Source organism: the organism of the source record quoted next, unplaced genomic scaffold (assembly GCF_019419815.1).
Source record: "Pyrus x bretschneideri cultivar Hongxiangsu unplaced genomic scaffold, Pyrus_bretschneideri_v1 Contig14, whole genome shotgun sequence".
In the NCBI taxonomy this organism is placed as follows: domain Eukaryota; kingdom Viridiplantae; phylum Streptophyta; class Magnoliopsida; order Rosales; family Rosaceae; genus Pyrus; species Pyrus x bretschneideri.
Genome location: NW_025999435.1, coordinates 1,895,232 through 1,905,920, shown reverse-complemented (window position 1 = coordinate 1,905,920; position 10,689 = coordinate 1,895,232). Strand labels below are relative to the sequence as shown.

Genomic DNA, 10,689 nt, shown 5'->3' with positions numbered 1-10,689 from the left:
ACTTGTTAAGAACGTAATAAAATATTGTTTGTCAGGTCTAGATATTATACATGTCAATTTTTTGCATGATTCATAATTACGAAACGAAACGATACACAACCTATTAACGAATCGGGTTGTTATCGGATCATCTGTTAAGAACCTTTAACATAACAGATTTAACTAGACATGACTCATTAAAATAACAATTACGACATGAAGACAACAAACACGACGCATTAGGTCTACGTCTTCAGTTAATAATTGAGGAAAGAAGAGAAATTTTCTCGAAGAAGTTTGAAAGAAGGGTTGGCATGAGGACATTCGGGGTTGCTATAGGACTCTCACCAGTCCCCACCCACGCCATAAGCGTGAAAAGGAAGCATTGCTTGTTCGTACAGTCCCAGTCCCACATACAATCGCTCTCTACTCTGTCTTCCTCTGGTTTTTTATTTTAATTTTATTTGTTTGTTTCAAGTTTCTGTCGGTGTCAGGTCTCTCTCCATACAGAAATATGGGTCGGGCGAAGCAGACTGCTCGCAAATCAAGCGGCAATAAGATTCCTCAGAAGCTGCCTACCGTCCAAGTATGTCCATTTTTTGTTTGGATTCATCAGTTCCTTTATTTTTCCCTCCTAAATGCATCATTTCAATCATTTTTTGTTTACTTTATTGAGTTGCATTTTCTTGGTTTAAATGTTGAGAAAAACAACCCGATATATTCAGTATCTAACCACTTGTATTATGTCGGTACACTGAAAATCACTCTTAAATGTAAAGCTTTGCCCCCATTGAATAACACCGAATTGTTCCACCAAATTTTCTTTTTATGGGAAAGAAGATGAAACGTTTGAAATTGCATTTCAGAAATTCAATGTCAACTTTCATAGTCTTCGACTGTGGTTTTGGAATGTGAATGGAAAGACGAAGAGAAATGCTAAGACTCTCTCAAAAGTAGAACTCTGTCATATCTTAGTTTGACGTCAATTTCTGTGCTAATATTATAAAATATTTTGTCAAAATCATAAGCTGGCAGAGAGTTCATATAGAGTCTCATTTTGAGAGTCCCTTAGTATTTTTCAAAGACGAATGGGGAATTGTTTTGCCACTCTCTTTTTCTCCCCGTTCACTCCTCCCTTTTTAAGTTTAGCATTGGAAATGAATAAATCAAATGAGAATCAAGGGACAAAAACAATAAAAGTAGCGTGTACGGAAAAAAATGAGTTTGTGAATATCACTACTCCTTTTAACAAATGCACTACTCAATAATTTAATCGCTTTCTCTCTGTTATTACAATCCTTTATATTATATAAAATAACTAGGCTATGTTTGGAGTTGAGGTTAAATTAGTAAGGAATCGATCACCAAAGTTAGTTAGGAGGGATTAGAATTTAGAAATGCACTTCATAAGTATTAAAAAGACATGCTAGAGGTTAACAAATCCCTACTTGGAATCTATCATTTACAAATCGCTCTTTGATACCTGCTCATATGGTGCATGAAAGAATATAAAAGAAGTAGGGCATAAATCAGATAGAAGAGACGTAAGTCTGTTGGGTTGTACCTCGATAATTCATCGAAGGCGTATAGTGTGTATTATATACATGAAAATCACTAAGGAGACCCTCTCAAAAGTGGTAATCTTTCATGAACTCTCAGCCAAATTGACATTAAACTTGTCATTAAACTATGAGATGACAGAGTCCATAGAGAGTCCCACTTTGAGAGAGTCCCTTAGCATTTCTCTATATACTATACAAAGCGATACAAGGAAGATACATCTGTACATCGGAAGTCTAAAGGTCTCTCATTTATTAGTGCATAGATATTTGATAATCTCTCGTATCTAACATTTTGTTATCATTCTTCTCTTATTAACTTGATAACAATACATTGGGACGTAGAAATACCTCGCCTAAACATAGCCTTAATGATTCTTAGGGTTCATTTCTAATTTTGGTTTGGTTTTTTATCCGAAGACAATCATGAAAAAAACAGCGACAACACGCGGAGCTCCTCGAGCGGATCCAAGCTGCTCTCAGATGCCCCCACCCCCACCTCCAAAGGCAAATGCTCAAGTGCCAAAACTTGAAGTGGATGGGAAGCAAGTGTTTATAAACATCTCTAGGTTGAAGGATCACAAGTACGCAGAGTGTAACGAGGGGATTGCCAAGCCCTGAAATCTTGTCAATGTTGATGAATTCAACTCATGCAAACCTAATACTTGAGGCCTTCCAGCATGCTACTTCTGTATGTGCAACTCTGTCTTCTTTGAATTGCTTAAATTCAATTAATGCTGCTCTTGTTCGGCTAACGGAAGACTTGGCGTAAAATTGAGCACAATGGCGTTCTAGGATTCATACAGTCAACTTCACTTGGTGGGATAAGGCTTAGTCGTAACAGGCCATGAGGGCTTCATCACCCAAGATTTCAAAGAAAGAACCCTGCAGTTGTTTAAATCTAATTTTGGGTCTGCTCTTCTACTCCTTCAGGGTGCCTCTTTGATTGCTACTACTCCGGTGGAAGAGTACAGCGACGACTATCAAAATTTTGAGGAAAGAGCACAAGGATTTATTTAGCAAATGCCGACAAGCATCAAGAGGAAGCTAATGGAGGGCTTGTATTTTGAGTGAGACACAAATATATAGTTATATACAACTGAATACGAAAGAAAAGTTCTTGAGGTAGGCTGACTTGTGAAGAATGAGAGGTTTTTTGTCTTATTTGATGATCTCATTATTGTACACATAAAAGGGGCACCCATTTTTCCTTGGTAAATTGTTTTTTCCTTAAATAGGTGAGGTGCTTCCAAATTCCAAGGAGTTTTAAACCAAGAGACGAAGAAATTGATCATAAAAAATTACATTAGAGGAATCAGAAACTACACGTGCATTACAAAAAGTATGTGAGAGGGTCATGTGTAAATCCCTCTTATATTCCTTTTTAAGGCTCATGCGGTATATTTCTAATTCCTCCTAACTTTGTGTAATCCGTTTGTTTGTTACTTTGTCAAAATCCCATGAAATTTGAAAGTTGGGTTTGAGTGAAGGATTTCCCAGTTCAAAGGAATGGAGGTTAAGTTTGTAAAGAACGAATCACAAAAAGTTGCTGGTTAGTTTTTAAGTTCTCTTTCAATGATTATTAAATGAAAACAAAAAATCAATCAAAATAATAATTTTTACCCATTTGACATTCGTATTTTCATTTTAGTTTTTTTTTCTTTATATCATGTAACATATTTGACGACGACATAATACACAAAATTATGTTAGTAGTCTCACTAATAAATCATAAATACACAAAAGCTGGTATATCATTTACGCAGTAATTCCAATAATACAAAGGTATAGGCAAACGAAATGTACCTGATTTTTTTTATCATTGATTGAGACGCCAAAACGACATTTCATCGGCATATGCTATATTTCCTAGATGAAAGAAATTGTGACCCGAAAGTCCAAGATGACGTAGGACAATATGAACAGTTAAAAAGCAGGGAATAATATAAAACCAAACCTATCAATGACAAAAAGAAAAAAACAAGAAAAAATTAATGAAAAATATTTGAAAACTTTGAATTTTAACGATAAGGATAAAATAAAAGGAAAAGTGAATAGTATCAGAATTGATTTTTTAGTATAAAAATGTAATTTTTTATTAAAATGACAATACCAAAAATTTTTCGTTAAAGTTTTCAAAAAACAAATCCGTTAAGTTTAAACTTAATAACTCTCGACCATAATATAACACAAATTCAGTCCCACTGAAAGCCAGCAGTGCCTTGTTCCCGACCACAAGGGCACAGGAACCAAATCTTTGATACAATACCAGACACAGAAGACAAGACAGTGCCTCCCCACACCCTGCTATGCCCTAGTGCCTATGCAATTAACATATCCCCATAGACTTTATCGAACCCTCGTTATTTAATATTTAATTATTAGATTTTGTTTAAAAATACAAAAATTAAACTATAACAATTAAAACATGGAAGGCAGTACTCCAGAGCCCAAGCATTTCTTTTATCCCCCATAACCCATTAACATATCTCCATAAACTTTATCGGATGCTCGATACTCTAAATATTTTAGTTGTTAAATTTTTACTTAAAAATATAAAAATTAAAATCTAACAATTAAAACACGAAAGACAGTAATCCAGAGCCTAAGCATTTCAGATCCCCCATGATCCATCACGTCAGACTTTACTATGCAAAAAACATGAACACTGTAGCTTAAAAAGTCTAGAACCAGACCTTCAAAATTATTCTTTTTACAAAATCAAAATACAATAATAAAGGCGTGACGATCCTTAAAAGATAAATAAGAATAAGAGGGTTTCAGAACTGATTACAAACTTTTAATCAAAAGTAGAACTAGACAGCGTTAGGCATACTGGTGACTTTAATTTTAATTTATTTAGGCCTTATTGTCTGTTAAGCATCTCCTAGCCCTAATTTTGATAAAAATTTGTAACCGACTTTATTTGTACATATCACTGTTCGCAACTGCGGTTTTTGGTGCCGGACACGCCATGATCACTACAACACATAATGGCATTATGTTCTGCATTGAGCTGCGTGTTCTTTTTGGAGGAGCCCTTGCAAAGCTTGGCTTGGTATTTGTTGGCATTGAGCTCCAGCTTTCGGAGCGCAGCTTTTCCAAGATCAATGCCACAAACGTCAGAGAGCCTAACAAGGTAGAGCAACACATCTGAGAGCTCTTCCCCCAGGTGTTGCTTCTCTTCCTCTTTCCAGTATGGCAGTCCTCTTGGCACCTCTCCTTTCCACTGAAATATCTCTGATAGCTCTCCCACTTCTCCCACCTGAATAAACATTATACACCAAATTGGGAAAGGAAAATTGCGGAGCTGTTATTATGCTTAGAGTCTCATGAGCAATCACATCAAAGTGGGGTCCTTTACTGTGTATAGAAGCTACAGATTGAGATTGACTTATCTACACCTGGATCAGAGTGTAATCATGAATGAATAACGTGATGCCGTGTGTTTTAAATTTTCCACAAGACATTCAGCTATTGTCTCAATGCACAGTGATGTACCGAGATGTAGATAAGTTTCTCTCGAACATAAGCACTCATTTACCAAGATGCAACATTGGATAACCAGTACATTTATCCTTATATTTAATATAAACTTTACATCCCATTCTATTTGGGGTTTCTTTCCCTTCTTGTGGTTAAATTCACATATGAAAAAGAACAATATTAAAACACAGACAGTGATGGACAAGCTATTCAATCAGTTGTACACACGTCTTCTTTCTTCTTTTTCCCTTTTGGTTCTTCCGTTTTCTGCACTTACAGTTCATTGATGGGAACGAAACAACGAAAATATGAACTCAACAACCAAAACCCAGAATTATAAATTCAAGAAGACAATTGAAAGTTTCTACATTTGCTTTCCATGTCATTTCTGTATAGTTGGAGAACATAAACTAGATCTTTACTATTTCATCGATTAATTCAGTATTATATTCAAACTCAAACAAACGCAGAGTACTCATGTCAAATATTACCAAACAAGATTAATTTCTGTATCTATCAAGAATCAAACAAAAAATCCCACCCAAAATAAAAACCAATAACAATAATGAAAAAAAAAACGGATTTGTTAGCCAAAGAGGTTATGAGATTGATATAACTTCTTATTTTGATCTCTAACAATAAAAACCGATAGAAATGGTCTTTGAATTTGTTTACTGTAAATCATTTTGATTATTTCATGAAAAATTTAGAGAGATTAGTTTGACAAAAATGCTTTTAAAAGTGGCCATGTGGTGTTCACCTGATAATTTAATGAGATTTTTTACCGAATGATTTTAATCATTTACAGCGACAAAATCAGAGTTTCATTATCATTATGCAATGTTAAAGATCATTTTAGATAAAAAAAAACCTAATAAAAAAAAATAATGCTAGAGAAATTAAATTATAGATAAAATTAGTAAACTAAATGATGTGTCACTAATTGAAATGAAAACGTTTATCAATGCTTAATGACTATCAAATTATCAACTTTCATATTATTTAGTTTCCAAATTATATAACATTAATAAACGTGTTCATTTTTATTGGTAACATATTATTTAATTTGTAATCTTTGTCCACAAATTTAATTTCCCTAACATTATACCTACAAATTTAGTGACCGTAACCAATAAAAAATAGGAGAATAATAGATAATGGGTAGGTGGAAAAGCAGCCATAGAAGCAGAAACAATGGTTCTAAGAAAGTTTTACTAAGATTTGACAAATGGGTACTGAAATAATTAATGTTAGGGCTTCGAAGTTGTACAAATTACCAGAGCCAAAAGTAGATTTCTAGGGCTATGAAACTGATCCCAGTCTCTCTCCCTTGAAAACTCAGCCATTTTCTTCTTCAGCTCCTGCAGGGTAACACCTTCTCTTTCTGTAACTGCAGCTCCAATACCAGCTCCATCCATATCTCTAACCGCTGGATAATTACCAAAACCCTCAAACTTTCACCGACTCACAGTCACAGGAGACCTTCTGGTGGTGGCTGGTCTATTTTCTTCACAAACAGAACCTTATAAGATTGGCTACCGGATTTTGCCGGTTCCATCCAGGGGGATTTTGATACTCATTTGACAGTCACGTGCCGGTTTACTGGTAAGGGATTTGGAGGGACCAAATGTTCTTGGTTGAGAAAATATCCCAGAAAGGACATTTTTGGAAATACCGTCTCGTGCAAAAATGGAATGATGGGACAAACTTTGGCTTTGGGTGTGGATGGACCCGTGGTCACTCAAACTCTAAAGTCGACTTCATCTTCCATATGATCTTAGGTAAATTAATTTTTTAAATAATGCTAGTTAGATTAAATAGAAATGTAAAAGAAACTCTTTTAAAATGAAACTCTTCACGAACTTATGTTTTATAATGTTGACACGAAAATTATGTCAAAAATATAAGAAAGTTTATAAAAAAATCTCATTTTCGAAAGAGTTTCCTTAGCATTGCTTTAGACTAAATTTGCAAATTAAATGATGTGTCACTAATAATAAGAACGTTAATCAACATTTAAATAATAATTTAATCATCAATTGCCATATCATTTGGTTTATAAAATTTAATATCTTTAGTATTATAATATAGTGCAAAAATGCGGTTTTGGGTGTGGATGGACCAGTGGTCACTCAAACTCTAAAGCCAAGTTGATTTCATCTTGAGTGTATAGGAGTGCGACATAGTTATCAATTTCTTTTATTTTCATATTAGTTTTAAGTAGTTCAAATTTTTAGATTAAGTTTGTAAATTATATGATGTGTACAGTTAAAAAATTACATTAATTAATACTTAAGTATAATTGCAAATGGTATTTTACCACAGTGGGGGCAAGGTGTTGGGTTCTTGCATGACGGCATGAATTCAAATCCAGTTGATGACTAATCTAATATCTAATCTAACAAAATTTATTGTTTGACAAAAAAAAAAAAAACTTCAGTAATAATTTAATCATTAACATCCACATTATATGGCTTCTAAAATTTGGTCTAAAAAATTGATCTCCGTATTATTACCTTCTTTGTGATACAACGGGTCTTAATTACGAGAGTTTCCCTCGAAAGCACTTTATAATATTCGAAAGCACTTTGTAATATGATCGGAATCGTTCATATTAAAAAACACTTTGTAAAGATCACATGTGCAAAAAATCAATAAAATATGAGATAGTTTAGTCAGCGAACTATTTTAAAACAGATGGACAGATTTTGTAAAAGCATCAAGAACCATCTATTTATTTGCTACAATTGATTGACTAAACGATCTTAATTTTAATTAAATTTTTACATACAAATTTATAATATGAATGATTTTGATTATAAAAATGAAATTTCATGAATGACCACTAAGTGAATTGAGTAGGACTTCTCCTTAGGCCATCTCTAACCGAGGATTGGCCAGAGGGCTCGTTTTAGCCCTCTGGCCCTCCAAGATATTAATATTTTAATGTGGCCATATTTGCCTCCGTCTCCAACCGAGGGCCAAAGGGCCAAACATAATTTATTATTTAAATTTAAAAACTACAACAACTTAAATTCAAATCCAACAACAACTTAAATTTAAAAACTACAACTTATATTTAAAAACGACGAATTAAATTTAAAACTACAAATTAAATTTAAAGGAAAGGTGAATGAATGGTTAGGTATTTATAGGAAAAAAATTAGAATTTTAAGAATTAAAAAAAAAAAAAAAAAGGTCCAAAAAACCTATAAAAAAAAAAAATTCAAATGCAACGGCTAGCTGACATCAGCTAGCCGTTGCATTTGAATTTTAGCTTAAGGATTCCTATCGGTCATAACCGACAGGAATAATGATTTTTCTGGCCAACCTCAGGCTGCAGCCAGCCCTCCAGCCCTCTAGCCCTTTCAGATTCCATGGGGCCCTCTCAGATTCCACAAGTCCTCTAGCCTAGACCTCGGTTGGATATGGTTTTCGAGTTATTTTTGGCCCTTTGGCCCTCTAAACCCTTCGATTGGAGATGGTCTTAGTCTTCAGAAGCCAAGATAACGTAATTTTTTTTTTTCAATGATGGCATACGAGATTTTATCAACATCCCGAAATGGATCTAACAGGACTTTTAGTCTGCAGTCAAGCCCACTATTGTTAGAATTGTTATTACCTGGCTCATTCCCTTTGATTGACCTCTCGTCAACTAAGTGGGAAGAATGCTTTTTCTTCATGGATAAGTGGCACTACTGTTTTCATGCCTTAATGCTTTTCTTCATGGATAAGTGGCACTACCGTTTTCATGCCTTAACCTCCAGAATTTGTTGATTCTACTCACCTTGCCCAAAGTTGTGGATTGCACAATTTGGTTGACTGCTCAGTCAACTAGATGTGAAAAATGTTTTTCTTTATGGATATGTGAGCACTATTGTTGTCATGTTTCAAGCTCCAAGATTTGTTGATGATAAGAGATTTTCACACACTATTTTTAACTTTTTACGTAAATTTTGTTCTATCTTGATCGTTGATTCTGCTTGATTTATTTAATCTGATTGTCATAAATAAAAAAGACTATGTGAGAATCTAAAAAAGATGTGCGAAAATAACTTCACCTGTTGATTCTACTCGCATGTCATCTTACTCAACATTGCCAACTGCACAAAGATATTTGTGGTCTTAAGCAAGGTATATGAGCTTGGTTTTAGTGTCACAAATCAATGGCTTCTTGATCCGATTTTGGTTTGTTCAAAGTCAGGATTAATATATCTTTTGCTCGTCTTCTGGTATTATGGTTCTTATATTGTATGTTGATGCTATTGTTTCGACCCTATCTCGTTTTCTTAGTAACTATTACATGTGGCAATGAGTTCGAACTCATGGACCTTGGTTCGCTATCTTATTAATTAATTTAGGGCTACATGCCACCTGATCCTCTACCGATGTAAGACTTCATCTTTCACAAACCAAGTATACCATTATCTTCTCAAGTGCCACATTATGTCAGACTGGTTTTCTAGTTTGTAACTTTTTTGTCTTTTTGGAACAAACGATATTATCCACACTAAGAGGGTGGGGAAGTAGGCTAAGCCTCACAATAAGCTTACAATAAAGTGGTTCAAATTCGCATTTAACGATAATCGAACCTAAAACTTCTCACTTACAAGTGGCTTCTAGTTTGTACCTTGAAATTGCTAATTTGGTGGATCGAGACACAGTGCAGGCCGTAGTTTCAATCCTACTGTAAAACAGTAAGAACAAACAACACAATTAACAATTCGAAAGTAAAACTACGAATACGAAACACAAAGATTTGCACGAGTGCGAGGGAAAACAGCTTTTTCATGAAGAGATGATGTATGAATGAATGCTAAGTTTAGAAAACTTTCACTGAGTTGCTCTCAAAACCTAACATATGTAAAACGAAAGATGCAACATTGAATATTAGGGTTATAACATATGCGTTTAACGAAAGATGCAGAACTTATTTTTGTAGGAGTTTCGTCGCCTAATTCCTAGGCCAAATCAAAACAGATTTTTGTATAAAAATTATCCTAAACTAAGTAGGTCAAACACTCCTACATTAAGTCAATAGCCTGAATTGATTTCGCACGCCTAAAATGATTCAGTCACTCTAGAGTCATTCCCTAATTGAGTGTATATGAATATTGCCTTATGAAATCCACAAGATATATTCTTTATCAAATAACTTTCGTGTCATCCAAGTAATCAGTATCTAGACCTAAACTAAGGACTATATGGAAATGAAGGCGAACGATTACAGACATGTATTGTATACACTCTAGAAAATTAGCCAATTAAAAAAACTTGCGTTTTGCTATTTAGTACTACGGTCTAGTGATATTCCTCTTAACATGTAAGTGAGAGGTCTTAGGTTCGATTCTCGCTATATGCAAATTTGAACCATATTATTACTAGCCCATTGTGAGGTTAAGCTCATCCCCTTCCCCTTAGTGTAAATAATATGTCATTTGTTCAAAAAGAAAAAAAAGCTTGTGTTTTCATACCTCCAAATAATTGTCCTCTTTGAGGGAGAGTTACATTTATGATGTCATGGGGGAGTATAGATAGCTTGTTGGCTTTCTTCACTATCACACCTTCGACATTTCTTTTGTACTATATTTGGATAATGAAAATAAACTTGAAATTTTGGCAAAAGTCAGAATTTTTATATTGACATGCACTAATTCCCTTGTTT

General features: G+C 34.3%; 1 protein-coding gene across 1 annotated transcript; it reads right to left on the bottom strand.

Annotated features, from left to right (window-relative positions):
• Nucleotides 1-4,213: 4,213 nt before the first annotated feature.
• Nucleotides 4,214-6,542, bottom strand: LOC103960372 (dCTP pyrophosphatase 1-like). Its single transcript, XM_009372833.3, has 2 exons — nucleotides 6,302-6,542; nucleotides 4,214-4,803 (listed from the first exon to the last, which is right to left on the bottom strand). The coding sequence occupies exons 1-2, from the start codon at nucleotides 6,440-6,442 to the stop codon at nucleotides 4,474-4,476; spliced, it is 471 nt and encodes a 156-aa protein (XP_009371108.2). The 5' UTR covers nucleotides 6,443-6,542; the 3' UTR covers nucleotides 4,214-4,473.
• Between the last annotated feature and the right edge of the window lie 4,147 nt (nucleotides 6,543-10,689).

What these genes read in the sequence shown, in the direction of transcription:
- LOC103960372 (XM_009372833.3), bottom strand. Translation starts at nt 6,442, where the DNA reads ATGGATGGAGCTGGTATTGGAGCTGCAGTTACAGAAAGAGAAGGTGTT. An exon ending in GAAATCTACTTTTGGCTCTG is followed by an intron (nt 4,804 to 6,301) that starts GTAATTTGTACA and finishes ATGTTTATTCAG; the next exon opens with GTGGGAGAAGTGGGAGAGCT.